The following is a 24,364-nucleotide window of genomic DNA, read 5'->3' as shown; positions in this document are numbered from 1 at the left end:
CCACAGCATGAAGGCAGGAGTCAAAACTGGTGGGGTAAATGCAGAAGTCTCTGCCTGCAAGGACAGCTCTCATCCCATCTGAGAACACCTTCACTTGAAGGAAAATAATTATTTCAAGCAAACTGATTTTGGGATACTACTTCTGTCTCTGCAGAACCAACCATTATCAAACTGGTAAATTGTTGGAGCTTTTGAGTAACTTTTCCCTTTTCCTTTACAGGACCTTCAGTAAATAAAGCTAAAGCACGTGCAGCACAAGAGAGAAACAAAGGTACAGAGAGAGAGAGACTCTTATTCTTCTAGCCATTTTAAACAAAGTGGTCAGTGGACTCATTGAATTCTACCTGAAGCCCTTTTCACCATAAGTTTCAGCAAGTTTCTATGACTACTGTCGCACAACTACAAACCACTATTACTGGACAGATAAGAGATCTACCCAAGTAGATGACCAGTAGTTCTGAACACCTTGGACTCAGGAAGTACTGCATATTTCAGTTACAGTGTTACTAAAATTGGAAGGATCATAAATTATTATTATTTAATACATTCTAGTTTTTATTGTTTCACACAATGAATTTGCTTTCCTGATGAAAATCTAAAGTGACATGTATGAGAGTAGATTGCTGACCCACTGACACTACTTTTTAAATGCAAGGCAATGCAATTTGTGGCTCTATTTTTAGGAGAGACAAATGAGCCATTAGTGGAAAAATAATATTTTAATAATTTGCCAAAGGGTCTGTGTGTATATATACTTTATTATAAAATAGGAATTTTTGTAGGTCAAAAGTATCAGTACATAAAATGCAATAAATTAAGTTTATACATTTTGTATAGCTTTTCTACTTCAGAAAGCAGTAGGCTTCATTAATGCTTGTTCTCCAAAATGCTGTTTAAAAAACACAACATGCTCTTCACAGTGCTCTCCTGTAAAACAAACAAAAAAGACTGTGGAATTAAATACTTTCCCAGTATGCGATTTTATTTGAATGCAGTTCCTGAGGATTTCTGGACTGGTCACACTACCTGTCAGACAGGACCACTGGTCCAGCTCAAGAACACATAGTACATAAAAAAATGCACTGAAACTTAGTACTAAGACTTGATAAACTGGAAGTAGTTTAAGTAATATGTATACTGCTGTTGTGAGCTAAGTTACTACTATGACAAAACTGGATTCTCAGCACAATCAAAATAACATGCCACTTCAGCCAGAACTAGAACAGTTTCCCTACCCTCCTTTTGTCCAAACTTCAGCACAATTGTCCATGAGACTTTCTTGGCAATATCAGTCACAATATGAAATTACGTTCAGATTAGCAGATTCCCATAAGTATTGCTACAAACACTGGGACATGCCTTATCACTGTTATGCTTAAACCCTGCTACTAAGAAATCCACACCATGGTATACATGAAAGAAGGCCTTTCATGATTTGAGTGTGGAGGACTTTCAAGGTAAAAATGGCGATATATGCATGCATCTAGGCACCTATACTCTTCCCCGGCCAAGGGAAGTAATATTCAGAGTACCTCCATTGAAATAAAGAAACAGGTTAGCCATGATTAAATCAAATGGGGTTGATGTTGAGTAAAATGTAATCAGATACCAAACAGCTACAGCGAAATAAGTCCTCCTTCCACTTGCACTCTTATGGAGCGGTGGGTGTCACTTTTGTCAAACTAAAAGTGAATTCCTAAAACCCAAAACATATAGCAGCAGACTCCCCACAACCACTACCCATGGTCTTTACTACAGTTGTCATTTTCCACATTTTACCAGAACTGTCAAATCAGTATTCAAAATGTAGACACAGTGCCTTTAATTGCAGAAATGATATTTTAAGAGCAAAACAGTACAATTTGTGGTGGGTTATCTTTATTTGAACTCTGTAAATCAGTGCTTTAAACTTCTTAAAAAGCTAGTGTGTTCTAAAAATGTATTGTCTAGACAGTTTACGGAGGGTAGGGGCAACTTACCGCAGGTTGTGTATTAATACCTCAACTGTTCAGTTAATAAACTTATACGGATATTCACTAAAATTTGGCCAAGCTCCATTTAAATGGCTTAGCCCAGTCCCTAAATTCACTTTCTATAAACCACAGCAGTGGGTTTTTTTATAAAAAAATTCTCTTAAGCGGGCTTACTGAAAATAGTGACCAGTAAAGCAGATCTGGAACCAACGTTGGTGGTAAGTGGCCAAAAGTACAAGAACAGATTGCTGAACCTTGAGTCTATCCCAGCTTACTAAGATTTACAAGACATCATCTAGTTTAATAAACTTTTCTATAAAAAGGTAAAGGCTGGTTGGGATTCTCTTAACATATTTCCCTCCCTGCTTTGCAAATGGACACTTTACCTGGAGTGAAGCTAGGGTTTCCACGCAATCGCTGATTTCTCTGCTCAAAGAACCTGAATATGGTATAGAATAGCATCTCATCTTCCGTCTGCTTTGCTGCATCAAGAAACTTTCGAGCAGAAATACTATCATGGCCTCCAATACCTCTGATGAATCTCAAGGCAGCCAGTACTTGATGTTTGGACAACAAAACTTCCACTATTTCATCATTTGCAGTAGAAAGTCTCTGAAAGCAAAGTGACTACCATTAGTGGCTGCTGAACTAATGAAAGCTCTAACTCCAACACACAGGGGAAATGATCTTGCCATTTATTATGGCGGACGATGAAGTGTTCAGATTGGGCTGTTACTCTTGCAAGAGACTCAGGCAGGAGCAAAGAATTGTGGGAGGTAGACCCATTTCTCCTCAGTTTTTTCCTCCTGCCTAGGACTGAGCCTGTTGTCTTTGTCCATGGAGTTTTCTTGGCAGGGATACTGGAGTGGCTTGCCAGTTCCTTCTCCAGGTGGATCACGTTTAGTCAAAACTCTCCACTATGACCTGTCCATCTTGGGTGGCCCTGCATGGCATAGCTCATAGCTTCTTTGAGTTATTCAAGCCCCTTCACCACGACATTGAGGGCACTAGGAGAAGGGGACGACAGAGGACGAGATGGTTGGACAGTGTTCTCGAGGCTACGAACACGAGTTTGACCAAACTGCGGAAGGCAGTGCAAGACAGGAGTGCCTGGTGAGCTATGGTCCATGGGGTCACAAAGAGTCGGACACGACTAAACGACTAAACAACAACAGGATTGAGCAGTTTGGCTCTCCCAGCTGTTGACTGCTAGTCAGCTGAGTCCTCTAACTACTTTTTCTTTGTTATTCTTAGTTACTTAGTAATCTTTCTCTTCCTTAGTAGTTTGTTGGCTACTTTTCCCATCTTTGTTACTGTTTGGTGTCAGTCCTTTTGTGTGTCCTCCACTGAGGTGAAAAGAAAAAAAACACCATTATCTCCCTGGTAAACATCTTCCCCTATTCTATATTCAGTGTTTTACTTCTATTTTTTCATTAATTTCTTATTTTTGATCTTTTTTCCTTGTTGCTGGTAGTTGACCTGCCTTTTTCTTCAACTTTTTTGCGTCACAGGCTGCCTCCTACAGAGACTGTGCTGCTCCCCTAACAGCCGCTCTGCGCCTTACTCACAGCGTCCTTTTGGACCCTTTATTCACTGCATCGGCTTTTCACAAGTTAAAAGTCTCTGTGTACTTACCTTTAACATATCCAGGGAGAGCTGATGTGCTGGAGGGTAAATACTCTCCAATGACAGTAACAAGCAGGCCTGAAACAGGAAGTTCAACAGTGTCTCAATACTTCGCAATTATGTGTTAAAACCTAAAAGTAGCATGGTTGAAAATAGTGTGATCCAGAGTCCAGATTCCTGCTATGAAGATACACCTACAAAGTCTAGTGAAAGGGCAGCATAGAATTAACCAAGAAGCAATGAAAGCCGTACGGTGAAGGACGAAAGAAACTAACTTACCAGAGGTTTTGAATCACTGAGAACATGATACTGCAGGAACTGGTGAAGCATATAGAATAGGTTGTGCTGAACAAGGGTTTTGATAACCAGTTCATATAGATAATGCTAAGGAGGCAAGGGGAAAAAACTGCTTAAACCAGTAGTAACTTGGCAAGTATTTAACTACAAAGTTATCTATGGGGGATGAAACAGAAGAAAAGTTAACAACTGAAGAAGGGCACATAGACTCTTACATGGAGGGCTGTGTTTTTCTTAAAAGAAATACTATAATTTTCTGAATTCAATTCTAGAACTAAGAGCTAAAGGCTACCAATCTGTATAGCAGAGATGGGGAACCCGTGGCCTTTCAGATGCAAACGCCCATCATCCCTGGCCATGCTGATGGGAGTCTTGAGTCCAGTCACATGAAGAGGGCCACAGGTTCCCCTTGCCCTGCTCTAAAACTCAAGTTCATCTCTTCAGATAGGTTAGTAAGCTCTTTGGCTGAAAATCATCCTACTTCAACCTCTTGGCCAGCTGGCCAGTGAGAAGAAGGCAGCAGGAACAGATAAAAAGTCTAAACAGAGCAAGGTTGATCCCTTCTCTGCCTCTGGATTTTTCTTCAACTTGAGCTAAATTCCTTTCAGCTCTATACTTTCTCTGTTGGGAAGGGGTTTACTGGGTTTAAAAATACTCAAACAGATTTTTCTTTTTTCTTTTCTGGAGGTTGAAAGGGAATGAGACATTTTCTCATGAGCCTGCCCTGTTGATAGTTCCCTAGCATTTGTGGCCTTTGGAGCAGGAGGACTGGACAAGCAAACGGAGGTTCAAGTGCCTGGACAGAAGGAGCTGTAGCTGAAAGCAACTTGAAACTCAATATTACCTTAAAGACTAATCCAGCCTACCTAACACTATTGGGTGAGCAGCGCTCTCCATATGAAGAAGGGTGATGCAGTGTATAAGAGGTGGTGGTAAACGACTGGACTTTCTCCAACTGTATGGGTGCATGTATCTTCACACATGAACTAGAAACCTTACACTGAAAGATGCCAACACAAGGGCTCAAAATTAGCACACTTACAAAGGCTCATTTCCAATCCTGAATATTTGATGAAGCAAACACTCCAGCGTTTCAGAAGGGAAAAATGTACAATTGTAGCTTTGATCCCAATACATCTGTTCACTACTAGCCCAAACTCTTCACAATGCTATTCATCATATTTATACTTAGTTGATATCTATAAAGTTGCTCTGTCACCTCAAATCGCCTCTAAAACTTCATATATAATTACGTGCAAACTAATGCAACAGTTCTGTAAAAGAATGTGGAATGTCTGTGTAAGGGGAATGAGCACATTTTAATTTTACTTAATAAATAAACAGCTTTAATATTTCAAAAATTGGCAACTAGTGTGCAGTCTAAAAATAGATAACAGATAACCGGGATAGAGAATCATAATCTTATATAACGAGACATTTTAAGTTTTTACCTGAACAGCTATCTGGAATTGGTTGAGCGAGCGAATATACTCCATTAAGACAGCTATAGTGAACTTGTGAGGTGCTTCCTAAACAGGAAAAGAAGAATTTACTAAAGTAGATGCTTCAACTCCAATAAAGAATCTGTTTAAATCAGGAGTCAGTTTTTTAGTCTGTGGACTCATTTCTACCTTTGAGAAAGTGTCACAAAATGTCTGCCGTGGGGATGTGTCCCATTCATGACCATCATCAGTCACACAAAACTCATTACAGAAGTCAAACTGGTGAGCCTAGAAGATAAGTAACTTGCCCAAGACGCAGCACAACAAGGCAGAAGTGGGGTGAGAGAGAGGAATTTGGTCAACCAACTTCCTCTCTCTCACCCCACATGCAGCCATAGTCATCACTTCCGCCTTTCTTCCCATGGCCCCCATCAACTCAGTTTTTGTCCTTGAATCTATGGCACACAGATACAGAAGTCCTCTCTGTTCTGCAACCAGTGAAAAGGTTGGCTATTGTTTTAAGAATGATGTGGACATGGGCAGTAAAAGCCCAGTGAGAAACTACAAGCAGCTGGAGGAACACTACAGACCAGGGAGACTACCTGTCAGATTTAAAAAAAAAAGGTGCAGCATGGAGAAGACAGCATGTAGCCGGGGGACATGATAAGGACCCCGAGGTTTAAATTGTCTGATTGATTGCTATTCAGACCTTCTTCCTGCTTCAGAGAGACTGACAAATTACCTTCTGTTTACCACAACAGTATTAGTTACTGTCTGCTGTGACTAATACTTGTCTCCCTTTGAACTAACATATGAAGACCTATGATGTTAAATCAGCATGCTGGTGTATCTATATCAACCAACCTTTTTTTCAGTAAAGACAGACAAAACATGCGTATACATGTCTGACTGATCAATAACTGCCTGGGTACGAACTGGCCGTTTGGGAGGTGGATTGCTTCTGCTTTGCCCAGTTTCTAGTGCCTGAAAAATACCAGAAAATATTGTGAGATATAACATATTGAAGGACTGATAACACTTACTAATTTTATACCTAGATACATTGGGTTGTATTTGACAAAGTCATACTTGAGTAGACCCCCTGAAATTATTGTAACTTCAGTCTACTCAAGGGTGACTTAGTCAGCTACCACACCTTATTTGGTAATGGATTCCACTGACTGAAATCCATGTTTATGTCTCGTGTGCCTCCTCCATGAGTGGTCTGGAGGGTGGCAATATGAGAACGGGCCTTTTCTGCAGTGGTTCCTTGTCTGTGGAATGCTTTCCCCCGGGGTGCTCACCTGGTGCCTTCATTACGCATCTTTAGGCACCAAGTGAAAATGTTTCTCTGTAACAGAGCTTTTGGCTGATTAAACGATCTATGGCCTTTAAATATGTTTGCAGGAGAGCGGTTAGTGGTTTGTTTCTGGTTTTTTGTTACAAAATGAGAACACAAAAGACGTATTTTTATGTAGCGAACTGCCCTGTGATCTTCAAAGGAAGGAAGGTATACAAAATAAGTAAGATCAGGATTAAACCAGAACTATAACTTTAATCAAAATGGCAATGCCTTCAAATACGTAAGAATATAAGAGCCTGCTGGATCAGACCAATGGCTGTCCTGTTCTCACAGTGGCCAACCAGATGCCTGTGAGAAGCCCGTAAGCAGGACCTGAGCACAAAAGCACTTTTCCCTCCTGCAGATTACAGCAACTGGTACTCAGAAGCACACTGCCTCCAACTGTGGAGGCAGAACATAGTAATTATGGGTAACAGCCAATGATAGCCTTATCCTCCATGAATTTGTCTAAGCTTTTAAAGCCATCCAAGTTGGTGGCCATCACTGCCTCCTATGGGAGTAGGTTCCAAAGCCTAACTATGTACTGCCTAGGGAAGTACTTTCTTTTATCTGTCCTGAATCTTCCAACATTCAGCTTCACTGGATACATATTTAGTGGACTTTGGTGTGGGATTATTTCCCCCCCCCCACAAATTAAAAAATTAACTAGTTCCTTTTTTAGGGATTGCAGTGATCATATTTGAGCACTAGTTACGTATATATAAATATTAGAGAAGCTACTTTTCATTGTGTAAGGAATTACAGATTTGATCACTGTCAAATCAGTGATCAAAGATTATTGCTAATCAGAAACAGTATATACAAAGCCCGTGGCAAAGAAAATGATCTTCATAACTTGCCATATTGTAAGTCTGCTCTGCTTCCAAGTATTTCTTATATTCATGATTGAGTTTGTCAAAAACGGTGGCAACCACACTCAATGATCCTCCGTCTGGTTCACTTAACACTGCAACAAAAAGTACACATAACGAAATTAGTGGCAAGGAACACTGGTATATTAAATTCTGCAAATACCTCTGAAAATTAGTATCTGTATGCATCGATCTGAACCACATTTCATACTACAATTAAGTAGCTAGTAGTCACCATATTATAGTTGCTCTTCATCTTATGCTAACTAGAGGCCAGAAAACTGATACTTTAGGTACTCAATATGGGAATGACATAGTGTGCAAGAGAGTGCTTCTTAACAAAGATTTTCAAAAGAACAGCTCCTGGAAACTGGAAGCAAAATCTTACTCTGAGAACACACAGAAAGAATAACCATCTTGCAATCCTTTCTCTGAAGAAGAAAGTCCATTAGTTTTCCTTTGTCTGGTAAGAGATTTACTATAGGCTCCAGTTTCACCTGCAGATTCCAGAGGTAACCTGGGGGGAAAACCAAAACAAATAGCAAATCCTTTTTACCAAAACATTCCATTACAACCACATTATGATACTATACTACATTAGAAGTTACCAATTCATAACTAGTTCTTCATTGAGTCAGATATTCCACCAACCCACTTGAGTGGTTTTTAAATATCTTAAATATGAGGATAGAACATACTTGGGTTTTTGTTTTTGTTTTTGAAAAAATATAGCATTGTAATTACACAAACTAATGAAAACAGAAGAGCTCTGACAACTTTAGACATACCTTCACTCGCACTGATGATAATATCGGGCTGAAAGACAATCCAGGATGAAGAATCTAAATGTTAAACAAAACTCCACAGAAGTCGTGTCTCTATAAGGTCTCAGGGGTCTACAAAGTCACTTCATGGCACCTCTTAAATGCTGCCAAAATTACTATTACTATTAGAATTGATATTTGTCAAAATTGGGGGGGGGGGAAATGAGAACACCATCCATGAGAGAATGACTAACAAAATCTGAAACACAGTATGAATGAAAACACAGTATGTATGGTTTAGGGTAGACAACTAGATAATATCTTCATTGAGAAATAGAGTCATTTCATAATGTACTTGAATAATAAGGTACAGAAGAAAGTAAACCCATTTGTGCTACTCTGAATTTTGTGACATTAAATTGTTATGCTTGTGTATATCTATATATTGATCGATCGGTCTCTCTTTTCCTGTATGTTCAGCTCTAGATATCCCATTACTCTATTTTTATTCTATTTTCTTTGGCATATGTTATTATATTTGGTTATGTTTTATTAGAAATAAATATATGATTGGGGGGGGGGCAAAACCAAAGCTACTTTATGAGCTGGATCCAAACAGTTATGTGACTAACTTAATATACAAAAGGGAGATGTGCTAGCTTAATCCTAGCACCCCAACCACCCTCCAAGCCTTATCCCATGATAAAGTTCTTGATTCATAATGGTGTGGAAATAAGTCTGAGCACACTTAACTGGGCATAAACCCAACTGAATGCCCAAGTAAAGTCGCATAGGACTGCGCTGCATGCCAAATAGTGCTATTTCATACTCTTCAAACATTCAATGCATATTTCTATTGCAATATTTTTCAGTTCTGTTCCCTCCAGATATAAAAAGCAACATGTTTATCACACAAGAGAGAGGAAAGACGTGGGGTTCAGTTTCATAACAAAACACAAACTGTTGAAGGATACAGAGTTTACAGGGAACTGGGAACTGACTGGTTACAGAAGCTGGACCTGCACATGGAGAAAGAGATTATTCATGATCCTGAAGAGATTAATATGTTTTGATGAAGATTGACAGTAGTAATTTACCCCATATCAATATACCTTGAGAAGTTACGGCTAGGGTATAGGAGGATTAGACCCAGAGCTTATTGTAATATTTAAAACTTAACAAATTTATAAAAATATATATATAATAAATAATTGCTCATTAGCATTTACTGATGAATCGGCTACAGTACTAAGTCCTTTATAGGCAACACAAGAGGTTGACTATTTGTTGCACAGGGCCCCAATCCTCATGGGATCATGTTTGTTTTAGAGCTATACCGTGTTTCTCACATTTTAAGACGTGCCTATAAAATAAGCCATGGCACGATTTTCTCAAGGCAATAAAATATAAGGCATCCCCCCAAAATAAGACATGCTGAGGTACCGGTACTATACCGTGCTGGGAGCAGGTCCGGATGGTGCTTCCGTAAGGAACAGGAAAAGGAAGATGCCTGTCCTTGCCAGAAGCGGATGCACAACGTGCGCCGCATGGAGCTCAGATGGAGCGGGAGCCGGCAGAAGCTGCAGCACGCCCCGCGCCGAGCCCCGACCCAGCAGGACCCTGCGCAACCCGTAGCGCCAAGCCCCGACCCAGCAGGAGCTGGCAAAGGCAGCAGCACGCGCTTTGCTGAGCCCCGACTGAGCGGGAGCCGGCAAAGGCAGCAGCACGCGCTTTGCCGAGCCCCGACTGAGCGGGAGCCGGCAAAGCGCGTGCTGCTGCCCTTGCCGGGTCCCACTGGGTCGGGAGCCGACGGAGCGGGAGCCGGCAAAGGCAGCAGCGCACGCTTTGCCGAGCTCCAACCCGGCGGCGGGACGCAGCAAGAGCTGCAGCATGCGCCACGCCACGCCCCGGCGGCGGGACCTGGCAAGAGCCGCAGCATGCGGCTTGGAGCCCCGACCCAGCGGGACCCAGCAGCGTGCCCTGCTGAAGCGCCAACAAAGCGCCCAGCAGTGCAGCAGCCAGTTCCGGGCGCCAAGCCACAGCAGGAAGAGGAAGTAATTTTAAAAAAATAAGACACCCCCGAAAATAAGCCATAGGCTTATTTTCTTAAGTAAAATAAATATAAGACGGTGTCTTAAAATGTGAGAAACACGGTAGGCATATTTAGAGTTCTGGGTGGAATCTGGAGAAAGTGCCCGTGAAATGATGGTTAAGGAGCAGCACCACTCCTCCTCTCCTGTGTACCATGTCGTGACCCAAATATGAGAACTGAGCCTGCAGAGATAGGGCTTGCATAAGGGCAGAAACAGGCACCCATATGACACAGCATGCCAGGTGGTTTAAAGCTCCCAGCACCTGGTCTTCACACTTTCCCTTGATACTTTGGCTATATTCTCTGTGGGTGGAGGCACAAGCTGGGGGAGTGATCAGCAAGGGGCTTCTCAGTACATTTTCATACAGCTCACTCAAATCTCCATCCATTCTTATATAATGCTCAGGAAGAGAAGACTCTCACCAACCTCAGAGAGCCAGTCTTCATTTTCCAAATGCCTTTCAAATTGACAGTTGAACATGAAACTTTCACCAGTGTCTCACATGGAGCTGAAGACTACTCTGCTGTAGGGACACAGGCTGCTTAGAGGCTGCAATCATGGGGAAAAGAAGTGCCAAACACAAGAAGGGGAAGCTTCTGACCAAAGTCAACTCTGGCCAGGGGACCTGCTAGCTCTCTCCAGGCAATGACAGCCAACGGCTGCCTAGAGATGATACTATTTCTTCCCGTGAACAAGATATTTGAAACATTTAGCAAAAGTTAAACAGCGTTATTCCTTACTTCTTAAATAAAATGGAAACCCAAGTGATAGATGCACATTAAAATGTTACAGTATCTCTCTACCAACTAGATTTCCAAGCTAGTTAAACAGAAAACAAAAGACCCCTACCTGCCACAGGAATCTGATAGGGTTGTATAGATCGAGCTGGAAGTACAAGCTGGTGAAGGATAACTGTGCCATCAGATTCTCCTTTGAGTCTGATATCAAATATAATAGAGGTCTAAAATTGACAAAAAGAAAGAAGTTCCCTTGTGATGCACATCAAAACTAGTTCATACGTATATGGAAAAGTGCAAAAATGGTGGAGTAGCCTTATCAGACTTCTGATATGAGGTGTGGAGGACCTTCGAGGGCCAACTGCTAACAGAGAGTGGGACTAAAGCCAAAACTCACATATAGCCCATTTACAATCAGACCACATGCACATACTTAGATGCATGTCAGAATTACAACTTGTCCATTTAACCACCCTAGCAAAATCACTCACAGTGCTGCCAGTAACCAACTGTCTTTTGCCTAAACTCGCATGTGAAGTTATACTTGTAATAGGTCAACATGCATAAAATCTCATTCACCAATTTCCCCCAAACACTGAGCACAGGTATTTCGCATGCAGGCTCCCTTTTGCCTCTCCTTTTCCCACTCCTCTTGTTCTCTTGGTTTAACAAGACTTCTCCCCAGTTTCATCACACCACAATATGCAGTTATTGATTTACTTCTCTTCCATCCTCCTCCATCATTCTATGGTATGATAACGAATTACACTTACTGGTTTTAAAATTAATCCACTAGTGACACATGGTGATGTGCTTTGTTCCTAGACTATTCACAGCCATCCAGCACTGGAGTAGCAAAGGCAGGACGGAGGCTCTGGAACAGTGGAAGTTCTGTTGTGCTAGTGGAATTCTTTTTGCACATGTGGCTGAAGGTATCTAGATCTCACCAAAGGGCTATTGGGGGCTACTAGCCGTAATGGCTATGCTCTGCCTTCACAGTTGGAGGCAGCAATGCTTTTGAACACCACTTCCTGGAAAGCACAGGAGGGCTGAGGGCTCTTGTACTTGAAGCCTGTTTGCTGCTTTCTCACAGGCATCTGGTTGGTCACTGTAAGAACAGGATGCTGGACTAGAAGGACCATGGCCCCGATCCAGCAGGCTCTTCCCTACACAGCTACAACTTTCACATAAAGGAAGGAAAGGAAGCAAAGGAAGATAAAATGGAAGGCTTCAGCTGTTAATGTTTAATATGAGAAATAAAACCAAAGGAAAAAGTAGTACCTCAGTATCCTGATGATGAACTACCACCAAGTTGTCCACAACATTTAGTGCAAACTTGCCAGTCCTGTATAACTTCAATATATGCAACTTCTTGCAGGAGCCTTCTCTATGGTAGATTTAAGCATGGAGAGACAGAGAGCATATTATTATCAAGAGCATTGATTTTATTATTATTATTTTATTTTTTAATCTTAACAATCAAAATTATAAATAACAGACAAACTTGCCTTGGTAAGTGATAAAGAACTACTTCAGCTCCTGTGCTGTTGGATGTCCTTGAGTGGTGTCTCAAGTATAGAACATAAAGTTGCCCATATCTAAGGAGATAAAAAATATTATGTTTTGTATGAACTCATGAATAAATTTCAAAGAAAAGTGTATGGATGGATTTGTAAGGTCTCTCTTGACAGCCATTATAATTTACAATACTGTATATTGATAATGCTTCTAAATAAAGGCTCACAATTCCACAAGTGGAATCCATCACAGTAGAATCATTACCGTACAGTATATTCTGGCGTATAAGACGACTGGGCGTATAAGACGAACCCCAACTTTCCCAGTTAAAATATAGAGTTTGGGATATACTCGCCGTATAAGAAATACGACCCGGCGTATAAGACGACCCCCAACTTTTGAGAAGATTTTCCTGGGTTAAGAAGTAGTCTTATACGCAGGAGTATTTCCTTTGGGGAAGACTTAATTTTCCTTAACTCCTGCACTTAAATTAATACAGAATTAATTTTAAAAAGGTGCCAATCCATTGAACTAAGGATAGGTGCAACTTCAAAGTTGCACAGAAAGGACCAGAATTTTTCAAGTTGAAAGGAAAGGGGAATTTAAAGATTCTGGGCTGCAAAGATGAAATGCATTCTTGTAGTAACCAAATAAAGAGAGTATAGTAAATATAGGGAGGATTGGGCCAGGGTCTTTGCCTGTCTCAGGCAGTTCCTCTTAGGGAAAAAAATCCATTTTAAGGTGTTCAAGAGGGGATTCGTTGAGTTCAAAACAAACTAGGCTTCAGTAACTTGTTCTGTTGTGTACATTTTAAGTTTCTTCTTTCCTTTGTTCCCTGAAATAAGTGGACTTAGAAAGTGGCTGTTATCTGTAGCTATTTCACATCCTCTCTTAGGAAACAGAATATTGCATTGGGTCTCTCAGTTCACTGTAGAGCAAACCAATTGCTTAGTAAGAAAAAAAAAGAAAAGGAAAAGAGATATTAAGGGCAATGTGTCCACATCTAAGGACATAAATCTAAAGGGAGGGGGAAAGCCCCCCCCCCACGATAATACTTACATTGTAGCCATAGCAATATCTCTTTCGGAAAGGCTGAGTTTGGACGCCTTTGGAGCTGCGGGTAATTCAATTTCAAACTTGGACAGCTTTGACATAGTTCCACCCTAGAAGAAAGCATGTTGAAAATGCTGCATATAATTCTAATTCTATGTGGTTCCCCTTATGGTTTTCATAAAAATTATCACAGCCTACAATATTTTCTCGCAGAAACTTGAGCGTGCCCAGTACCAAGCAGTAAAATGAAGTTTTAAACTTGCAGTTCTAAATTTGTAACTTAATATTATACTCGTTGATTTTAATGATCCACAAAAAAGGTTTACGATTGAGTGAACTGTTCATTAAATAACTAACCTATCCGAGGCATCCATTTTGCTACTTAATATTCCAACATTAACTATTAAGTTTGTAGCACAAACTGAAGCTAGAAAATGTCCAAGGTACTTTGTCATATAAAAATATTCTGCTGGCTCTGAATCTGTCCCCCCCCCCTTACAGTCTATTCTCAAAATTAATTTGCAGCTGTGGCTTGTACTACTAAATAAACTTACAAAAACTTCATCTTTGGGGGGAAAGGAAATTAAGTCATGGGTTTAAAACAAAAGTTATACATTATGATTGACTTCTGACATGTTTTACTGGAGACTTTTCCTTTGAAATCTCAACAACATAAAAAAAAAGTCTACAGGTCAAAGCAGGTGCTGAATAGAAGGTGTGTTTTTCATAAATTCTGGGGACAGATGGTAGACATATGAAAAGAAGTGGAGATTCGCTGCAGCTCCATGATGCTTCCAAGTTCCAACACACACACACACACACACACACACAAACACACCCTCCTCACAAAACGGCCAATTTGCTGACCAGGGCATACAAACAGCACCTCCAAGTGCCATGTAAAACATAGCCAAGCTTAAAACCAAAAAAAGTAGGAAAGGTGTGTATATTTGGGAGCAAATGAAAGGCAAGGGAATGTAATGAAATGCAGCATAGTTTTAAAAAGCTCTCTGAGCAGCTAAAGCAATGTGGATGATAACACTGGACACTCAAATACTACTATTACCTTAAAATAGAACGGCTGTAGAACATTTCCAAGAACTGTGGTAGACAGAAGAATTACGGAACTCTCAGGACAGTACATGTACCAGTTTACGTTGATATTCTGACTCTTCAAAAGTTTTAAAGTTCGCTTCTCTGGTAACACCTGAAGACACAAAAAAATTCCAGTACTGTATATTTCAAAAAATGCAATATATTTTACAGTTGCTAATTGTCAGGGGATCACCAGGGGTCAGCGGAGAGTCCGGGAAGTTGGGACCAAGGCTCTCCGATGGAGACAGAGCCCAGGATGCGAGCAGCTCGCATCCTGGGCTCCGTCTCCATCAGAGAGCCCTGGTCCCAACTTCCTGGACTCTCCGCTGACCTCTGGTGGTCTCCTGACACTAATCCTAAGAAATATTGACATTTGCTCTTGGTGGGCAGACAGCATGTGCAGAATCTGGTTGTCAAAACTGAGTTGTCTATTATTTATTTTATTTATTTATTTATTATATACCACCCATCTGGCTGGTTTCCCCAGCCACTCTGGGCGGCTTCCAACTGAATATTAAAAAGACAATACACAGCATCAAACATTAGAAACTTCCCTAAATAGGGCCGCCTTCAGATGTCAGGTGTGTATCAAAGTGGAATCAGGTAACACTGATTCTTCAACCAGCTGCACTAGCTCCCGATATGCTACTGAGGCCAATTAAGAGGTACTGTCATTATAATATAAAGCCCTGACGCAAATACTTTGAGTAGCGCCTCTCCCAACATCCATCACCTCAAGTACTGGGATCTGGAGGGGAGGCCCTTCTAACGGCTTAGAATTGGGAGCACTGCTGAGAGATCCTTCCTGCAGTATTGTATTAGAATATTCATTTCCTTCTTCACCAATATGGGATTACTTAAGTGTGGAAAGGAAAATTTAAATTTCAAAAGCCAAACACGAAATTTCAGGATTTAGTTCAACTGGCACTGAAATGTCACTTGGCCTTTAAAACACAGCAAATATGGCAGAACAACGTAACAGACTTTAAAAAAAAAATCAGATTGTTTTTCTTACCTGATAAAATTCAATTCCCTGATCTGTTATGAAGACGATTTCTGCAGAGCCTGTCCAGCAGAATCCTAAAATGTTGGCATTCTTGGTCTTTAACAGCAAACAACATTCAGTTGAAATAGGTGAATATGCATACAAGTTCATTTAAGCCAGAATTATCATGGGTCTCCTGTTATAGTTTACATGTTTCAGTTTCAGCAGTAAATCTAGAAAGGAGTCCCCCGAGTTCAAGAGTGTCTGTCACAAGTGCTTTGATGTGCAAGTAAAGCTTCCAAGCAAATATCAATCCTCATTGACAATATTTTATCATATACATTTTGCATGTTTGTCACTATGCAAATACAGGTATTGTATTATCACATACTCTTGTCAAGCATCCTAAAGCTTAGTTTATAGTAAAGAAATACGAAACTAAACTTAGAATCTCATCCTATGCATGCATACTCAGAGCAAATTCTACTAAGTTCATTGCAATATTTCAAAATAAGCTTTCAAATGCAATTGAAATATTCAGTGAAGATTTGTAGCAGTTATACTGTACTGTAAAACAGGGCACCTGATAACATGGCTATCTCATCACCCTCTCACGAAAAAATGCAAATCCACACGTTAAGCAAAGGCATCCAATATCAGTCATGCCAATCATTACGTTGTACCTGTTACTTGTATCTGTAACTACTGTATCTGTGTTAGATGTTACTCATAATGCTCCATTCCAAATGACTAGAAGCAAGGTGAAAAATGGACAGAGCAGAATTAATCTGGATTAATTCTAATCCCCTGAATTGTCAGGGGATTGAAATACTTTGCATCCATTACTAGGTTTAAGAAATATAAAAAATAACGGGAGAATGTTTGTTGCATGCTATTCACACTGCCCACTAAGGATCACACAAGAAGCACTAGGCTTAAACTATAAAAGATTGACTGGAGCATTAGAAAACACCTACAAGCAGCCTTGAGGTTTTCAGGAAAGGTTGGCCAGCCATGTGTCAGAGACACCAGAATCACAGAATAGTCTGTTTTATGACACAACTTGTGTACTTTTGCAGAAAGGTGAGGAAATTCATCAACAACACCAACAACAGAAAGCTGCTGTACTGGACTCTTTCACAGTGACTCTAAAAGCTGCTTCACATAATTAGAATTTATCACATGGATGTAGGTTCTATGTTAGAAATTGCATGCACACAAGCACAGTTCAGACTACCCTCTCCATGCATTCAAGAACATATGATGAAGAGACACGGGACAGACAGCATGAGCTAGCATAGCTGTTTGCACAGAGTTAGTAGTTTCTTGAATCCACTCAAGCAGGTAAAGTACAAAACTGGATTTTGGAGAAATATGGGAAGAATTGATTCATATCACTATGAACATCAGCACAGTGAGCTAGCTTTTTCAAGATAGGATAACTGAAATTTATCAAGTGCTTCCAATTGAATAAATGTTTCAGAACAGATTGCAAGACTACTAAATGGGAAGAGAAACTGAAAGAGGGAACTGTTCATTATATATGCTTGGGCCTTTGTTACTTTCTACTGCTTGTACAAGAACAGATTTGGGGATTTTAATACTTCCAACTATGAAATCTGATCCACTTAAATGAACAAGCTTTCTCCTCCTCACCTCACCTCCCAATGTTCATCACTGTAAAATGAGAGCTACTGGCTAAACCTTGCTGATGGTCAACAACTAGAACCCAAAGCATTCTGAAGAACTACAATAGCAGCATAAAAGTGAGATGTGCATTTTGAAACTTTTTTTAAGAGCCAGCAAACTGAAGGTTAATGGAGGTTACAATATTTTAAAGATTTAACTTAGTTAACTTAGTTTAACTTAGTTTAACTAAGTTAACTTAGTATTTGTTTAAATGTACCTTGCATTCTTGAGTATATTCTATCTGTGGGCTGTCTGGAATGAAGTTCAGAAAGTCCTGGAACAACAAGAAAAGCAGCAATTAAGAAACATGTAGGCCGAAACCACACTATGTTAGGTACATCTGAGCTCACTGATTTTAATTGGCTTAGGCACACCTAACTGCATAGAGTAAGACTATTAATATACTTGAATCTCTCTTCTTTGTAAATTAAGACAGACATCTAAGAGCTTCTTTTCTGTTTTAATATCCTACTTTCCACCTAAATGCTCCCTAATCTTTAATTGGCCATGGAATGCAATACTGTTCAAGACACTGCAGAAATGTAAAGGAGAAAATTGTTTACAGTCAAATGTAATGGTGAGTCATAATATTGTCATAATTCAGGTCCCAAGCTCTTGCCTCCAGAGCTGCAGTTGCACTGACGGTAAGCTAATAGGAAATATATTAAAAGAAAAGAAAAGAAACCCCCCCTGCAGAGAACCCATTACAAGACATCAGCCACCAAGGAAAGAAGAAATGGCTATAAACACTCCCACATGCCCCTAGAGAGAGGTTTAAATATAATAAAGAAATAAAACCTAAGAGGCTCAATTCGATCAAGTTTCTTTAATCTTCCTTCCCCCAATTTCAGTGGTACTTCGGTTTAAGAACAGTCCGGTTTAAGAAAGATTAGGTTTACAAACTCTGCAAAACCGGAACAGTGTCTTGGTTTGAGAACTTTACCTCGGTCTAAGAACAGAATCCGAACGGTGAAAGGGCACCGGCGGTGGGAGGCCTCATTAGGGAAAGCGCGCCTTGGTTAAAGAATGGTTTTGGTTTAAGAACGGACTTCTGGGACGGATTAAGTTTGTAAATCGAGCTACCACTGTACTTCTAAGCCACAGTGACTGTATTAACATTATCAGCTACTCTATTAGTCTAGAGATTTCATTGTGCTCGACTATCTGGGTTGTTTTTTTAAATATGCAATTTCTTACCACATTCTTTGATGTTCTCTGGACAGCCAATATCTTGTTGCCCAAAGAAAATTTGATGCACTTCACTTCCCCTTTGTCTTCCATTCTATAAAACAATAAATTGCCAGAGGAGATAATTTATGGGCATTTTACATAGCAAACCTATACATGTTTTTCAGAAGCAAGTTTGACTGCATGCAGTGGGCATTGCTCCTAGTTATGCCAATAGGCCAAGAATCAAAGCACAAAACAGATAACTGAATACTAGCAACATGCCTGCCATTATGGAAGGTTGGAAAGCATGTATGTCTGTGCCAAGGGAGGTGCTCTGTACTGCCAAGGTCCCAGTACACATACACTGCCCTCCCTGCCGCCACAAATTCCTTGTTCATAAGTGCTGGACTTGCTCAGTATTGTGGATAAAATGTATTATTAATAATTAAATTTCTATATTGCCCTTCATCTGAGGATCACAGGGCAGTTGACAATATAAAAACAGAAAAATATATACCATAGTAACAAACAAAAACAATAACCCCACACACACTAGCCGACCCTTCTATCATGTCTCCCACAGTGAATTATTTTTCCTTAAAGGAATGAATGGTAAGCTAAAGTAAAGGGACGCTCTTAAGGAAACCATCGGGAAAGGGGTTAAAGCCAAGTCCTGCCCCTGCTCACCCTGGAGTCTGAGGGAGGGAAAAACCAAGGCATCTGCTATATTGAAACAAATAGCATTCTTTATTCAGGGGAACTTTTGGAGGATGCTTCTTTGTTTAAGTTTTGCACAAAGTTTATTAACAAACAAAAGTAATTTGAATTTGTTCAGTCTTAAGACCAAAAGGCAGGGACCCCCTGACCCCAGTATACTGCAAGCCAGTCACTGAGGCTTTCTGGAAGGCAAAGCACCATCCCTAAATTTTAGAAACCAGATTTAATCTGTTTTATTTCAAGAGCTCTTCGCACTATGAATGTGGTGATAATATTTATATTTCTGATGTTTTGATCTAGGTTTTTATGTTTTATTCTTTACTGTAAACAACTTTGAGACATATACTGGAAGGCAGGATGTAAATCCATAAATGGCGAGATTATGTTTCACCTCAACTGTAGAAGCTTAAGACTGCTTATCTGGTCCTATAATTCAAAGGAACTCCTAAGAAGTGAGCCAGCCAGGCTGACAGAGATAACGAACCCACAGCTTTATGCCATTATGATTCCAAGTATGCCACAATCTAAAAGCAGCCAGCCAGAGTAGGCTGTATACATTTATTTAAAAGTTGTTAAGTCTTGTGTATTAAATGAAACACAAGTGGCCTTAACTAGTCACACAAATTAGCATTTTCAAAGAAGCATTCAGTTTTCTCTTACAACAAAAATTTTGTGTTTTGTATCAAGGTAGAATCATAGACACTGCAACTAAAGCCCAACTCCAGGCTATTAAGAGATTAACTAGCACACTCTGTTTTAGAGCACACTTACCTGAATGAGATGGGATTGCGGTCTTCCAAGCCTTTAACTACGACCCCAGTAGCTCCACCAGATCGAACAGCAAAAACCTAAGTAATTAAAAAAATAATATCCGGATTTAGGTTCATTCTAGTGCAGGGTTCTTAACTCACTGTGGTCAGTGACTGAAATAAATCAATTCATTCATTCATTCATGGTTCTTAACCTGGGGTTCATGGACAGGGTCAATGAACTAGGAGCAAAAAGAAGAAGAAGCTTGATGCATAAGTTTGTGTATATATGTTTACGTGCATTTTTCTGAGGAGGGGGTTGATAGCTTTCATCAGATTCTCAAAGGAACCCATGACGCCAACAAGGTTAAGAGCCACTGCTCTAGAAACTTTCAAAGTAAGATAAACATCAGATTTTCTTTTCTTTTCTTTTAATATATTTTTATTGCATTTTTAACAAAAACATCAGATTTTCTAATTATCCCTTTCTAATTATCAATGCAGTTTAATTTAATGCATTACTTGTTTAAAAAAACTGGTTTAACTATTTTATTTACAATATAAAGGACCAGTTCTCATTATTTTCTCTAAATGTCAACAGTTGCAGTTCCTTCTTGGCCACTTGCATGCTGGTCATGGGTCCTCCCCAGCTAGGGCAATGTGAGGCTTGTTTCCAATGACTTCTCCCTACTGATAAATACTAGGTTAGAATATGTCAGTTGCATAATTCATTCTTACATGATACCACTCCCAAAGATTGTGCAGAAGTTGCAACTCAACTGTTGGTGGCCTTGGGCAAGAGGTGGCATATAAATTTGTACAAGCTGCCAGTGAGTTTATGAACCCGAAACAAGGAGCTCACTGGCAGCAAGAAGTCACATGCATCTCAGAGATCACATCTCCTCAAATACACTTACGGTATCTGCCTGCTAAGACAAGGCTCTGCTCCAAGTTCCTGTTCAGATAACGCTGGATGGAATGGGGGGCAGTGCACTTTCAGTAGCTGCTCAGGTTAAAGAAATTACTCAAGTGCTTTAGCTAGTGAGGACAAGGAAATGGGTTGGGCAAGAGTGAAAGCAGAATGGTTTTCTACAGTTATTTTGTTTGTACTTATTTGCTCAGGGATGTATTTTATGCCTGGACACATTTAGAAAGGCAGGGTAGAGATGGTTTAAACAAACAATATGCTTATTGGAAAAGTTCACTGATAACCAGACTGTGCACACAAAAAAGCTACAACTTCCATAATCATGAACAGCTAAAAAGGGTGCTTCTGAGATTGTGAAAATTTGTGTCAAATGTTCTTCTAGTTCAAGAACTGCAGGCACAAACACAGTCAAATGTGCATTGCAACAGTTTGTACCAAAGAGATATCAAAGCTACAGTGTGGCAAACATACGGTAGGCTTTGATGTCAAATTTCAGATTCCCAGTTGTCTTCAAGACCAAGCTCACATGAAGGCAGTTCAAGAAACTTAAGCAATCACATGGAGAATCTATAACAAAGAGATCACATGAAAACACTCACTAATTAAATTAGTGTTTCAGACATGTGATGACACTAGAAGTTGTATTTTTCAAGAAAAAATATTGCAAATTATATCAGTTTTGGCTCTTGCATTAAGAAAAGGGATAGTATTTTCTCTCGAGAGTTATTTATGGCACCTTTAAAAAACTGATTCAAGAAAACTATCTCTGCTAGCAAATTGAAGTGCAGCACTGAAGGTAAACTCATGGGTGGTGCAGAGATTGTGGAACAGACATCCAATTTGGCCTTCACCTTTCTGTGTTCTATTAGTAAACTTAAGCAAATTGTCTATACGATGCAACTATATGGACAGCCCAACCAGGCAAAGCAAGTACAAATTCCAGAGAGCCAGAAGAACAAAAAAGCCAATGCTCAGAACAGAGAGGAAACTGAACATTTAACATTTTTGTAGAACCAAAATCATCAGTAAGGGCAGTTTCCCCACAGCCTAAGACACAATGAGCTGCACCTGCTGAACTTCCCCTTCTTTGCAACTATTAAAAGAAGTTCCTTGTTCCACCTGGTCATTTTACAGATACAAACACTTCACAAGATAATAGGCATTGCAATAACCCTTCTTACTGGTTATACTACTTTGAACATATTGCAGGAACCATTTTTCCATTAAAAAAAAAAGCAACCATCCTACAACAAAGTTGGAGAGCCTTGCAGCACTAAATCTCTTTCACTGAGAGGACTCTGGATCATACCGTAGTAATTCTCAGGGCTGTTTTCATGACTCAGTTGTTAATTTGTGTGTTACTTAATAGATTTTTATGGACTAATAACTTTTTTCTGTGTATATATTTGTATTGTTTTATTTAGTTGTTCCCCACTCTGGGATTAAACTACAGTGGTACCTCGATTTACGAAGACAATCCGTTCTGCGGCCGTCTTCGTAAGTCAAAGTCTTCGGTTGTCGAAGCGCCGCTTCTGCGCATGCACCGACCGCGCACACCGCTTTGCGCAGGCACAGAACGGCGATAAGACTTCCGGGGTTGTCGACTTCGGAAGTCGAAAGCTTCGGAAGTCGAATCGTTCAGATGTCGAGGTACCACTATATGTGATGATGATCAGGCTATAAATATACATCATCATCAGTACTGTATTTACAGAAGCCACCCATTCCAGGAGATCTGGATTCTAGCAGTGGCTTTCAACAGTTAAATCCGGATTTGCAAGTGGATGGCATACACCCTTCTAAGATGGTCCACAAAGCACCATTCTTTCCAAGGAAGGCAAAGAGAGGAGATTCATCGGGGTTTTGTTTTTGTTTTTAAATGCCACAGGCTTCATGCACATTTAAACAGGTTTTTCTTAAACTTCGCCTAGCGTGCTTTTACCTCTCATCCCGGGCCATTAAAAATCCCACCTGCGGAGTAAGTGTTGAGAGGTACAGGAGAGCCCCACCCCCGCCCTCCCATTACACTGAGTCGCTCCAGGGGAAAACAAGGCACGAAGAGGGCCCCACACTGCCGGGGGGGGGGAAGAGTGGCAAGAGAAGCTCTGATGTGCTATAGACTGCAGCTGCAGGTTTTGTTTTTGAAGGGCGGGTCGGTCTGTGAAAGTTGGGAGGCTCCTGCCTTTGCTGTTGCCGCCTAGGCGCCTGCTATCCCGGGGGTGGCAACGCCAGCGAGCGCGTGACGGGCCGGTTCCACGGGGGCAGGCGCGGTGGGGGAGGGTACGGGCTGCCCGGCGGGTTCCGCCCCTTCCCTCGGCCCTGAGTCCCCCCCCCCCTCACCTGCTTATTGGCCTCGTCGAAGAAGACGCAGTTCACGGGGCTCGCCTTCTCGAAGTGCACGGGCCGCGCGCACAGCGCCAAGTAGTAGTCCTGGCTGTCGGCTGTCGCCATGGCAGCGGGAGGAGAAGGGCCCCTTGGCTCTAAGTAACCGCCTCTCCCCGCGCGCCGCTTCGGGCCTTTCTGTGCCGCTTCCTCTCACTGCCCCCCTCAAACCCGCTTCCCACACAACAAGCCGGTTCGTGGTGGATGCGGCTCTTCCTCCTCCTCCTCTGGGCGGCCGCACAAGCGCTTCCCGGTTAGGCGCCTCTTGCGCATGACGAGGGAGCTGCCGGCGGCCCTTAAAGGCGCAGGACGACGCGGCAAAGGCGCCGCTGTAGGCCGCTTGACTGGAAATGCCGGCCCGATCTTCCCACCAGCAGAAAGGGAGGAGGGGAGTGGGTAAAAAGAAAATTATTGCTACGCCGCCCTATACCAGTAGGTCTCAGAACGGTAACAAAATAAATTCACAGTATAGGAACAAAAAATACACGATAAAAATAAAAGCAAAGACCACCCAGCAGAGCATCTGATCAGATCGGGCCGGCATTTTCGCTTCTCCCGGTGGCCAAGGAGGCTCTGAGGCGACGCTCTGCAACTGGCCTTTAGACGTCGTGCCACTCAGAGGCGGGGCGATCTGGTCCCCAGCTGGCGTCGAGCTGAGGGGTCGTCACAGCAGGAGCACCAGCAGCGTCATGCCTTAAGGTTGCCACTTGTCCCTTATAATAAGCGACTGTCCCTTATTCCAAGGGGAAATGCTGCTATTCTTGAATCGCTTTCTCCTCCTCCTCCTCCGCTGAGGCGAACGCCGAGCTCAGCTCCTCCCTCCCGTCTCCACCGTTGCCTCCCTCCTGCGTGTCCGCGTTCTCCTTCGGGTAGTGATAAAGCAAGATATCAAATCCAAACTCCTCCTCCTCCTCTTCTCTTTCTTTTCTTTT

At 41.2% G+C, this 24,364-nt stretch overlaps 2 protein-coding genes across 7 annotated transcripts in view; one reads left to right on the top strand and one right to left on the bottom strand.

Annotated features, from left to right (window-relative positions):
• NPC1 (NPC intracellular cholesterol transporter 1) overlaps nt 1-5,495 on the top strand; it is a 44,986-nt gene extending 39,491 nt beyond the window's left edge. For 2 of the 3 annotated variants that reach the window (XM_088676281.1, XM_088676282.1), the window contains exon 25: nt 221-830. In XM_088676281.1, coding sequence (XP_088532407.1) covers nt 221-303 — 83 coding nt within the window. In that variant the 3' untranslated portion in view covers nt 304-830. Of the gene's footprint in view, nt 1-220; nt 831-4,583 lie in introns of those variants that run through there. The other variant, XM_035125434.3, reaches the window with a different exon arrangement.
• On the bottom strand, nt 739-23,661 carry RMC1 (regulator of MON1-CCZ1). 4 transcript variants are annotated; one of them, XM_035125435.3, is made up of 20 exons: nt 23,391-23,661; nt 20,145-20,221; nt 18,684-18,768; nt 17,704-17,760; nt 15,828-15,914; nt 14,784-14,924; nt 13,724-13,827; nt 12,655-12,744; nt 12,428-12,533; nt 11,259-11,370; nt 9,291-9,335; nt 8,341-8,394; nt 7,941-8,069; nt 7,541-7,647; nt 6,203-6,322; nt 5,348-5,425; nt 3,879-3,983; nt 3,609-3,677; nt 2,360-2,585; nt 739-927 (listed from the first exon to the last, which is right to left on the bottom strand). In XM_035125435.3, exons 1-20 carry the CDS (start codon nt 23,499-23,501, stop codon nt 848-850), a joined length of 1,983 nt encoding a protein of 660 aa, XP_034981326.3. In that variant the 5' UTR covers nt 23,502-23,661; the 3' UTR covers nt 739-847. The 4 variants fall into 4 exon arrangements, with proteins under 4 accessions (XP_034981326.3, XP_088532409.1, XP_034981328.3 ...); XM_088676283.1 differs by lacking the exon at nt 5,348-5,425; XM_035125437.3 differs by lacking the exon at nt 7,941-8,069.
• Between the last annotated feature and the right edge of the window lie 703 nt (nt 23,662-24,364).

This window comes from Zootoca vivipara, chromosome 8, assembly GCF_965207765.1.
Source record: "Zootoca vivipara chromosome 8, rZooViv2.hap1.1, whole genome shotgun sequence".
NCBI classification, from domain to species: domain Eukaryota; kingdom Metazoa; phylum Chordata; class Lepidosauria; order Squamata; family Lacertidae; genus Zootoca; species Zootoca vivipara.
The sequence above is the reverse complement of the archived record's forward strand: the minus strand, read 5'-3'. Positions and strand labels throughout refer to the sequence as shown.

Bases quoted from the DNA above. Each gene is read 5' to 3' on its own strand.
- RMC1 (XM_035125435.3), bottom strand. From the start codon at position 23,501: ATGGCGACAGCCGACAGCCAGGACTACTACTTGGCGCTGTGCGCGCGG. The intron at 15,915-17,703 runs GTACATTTAAAC...TTGCTGTTAAAG, and splicing joins AATATACTCAAGAATGCAAG to ACCAAGAATGCCAACATTTT. The intron at 5,426-6,202 runs GTTGGTTGATAT...TTTCCTGTTTAG, and splicing joins CTGTCTTTACTGAAAAAAAG to GAAGCACCTCACAAGTTCAC.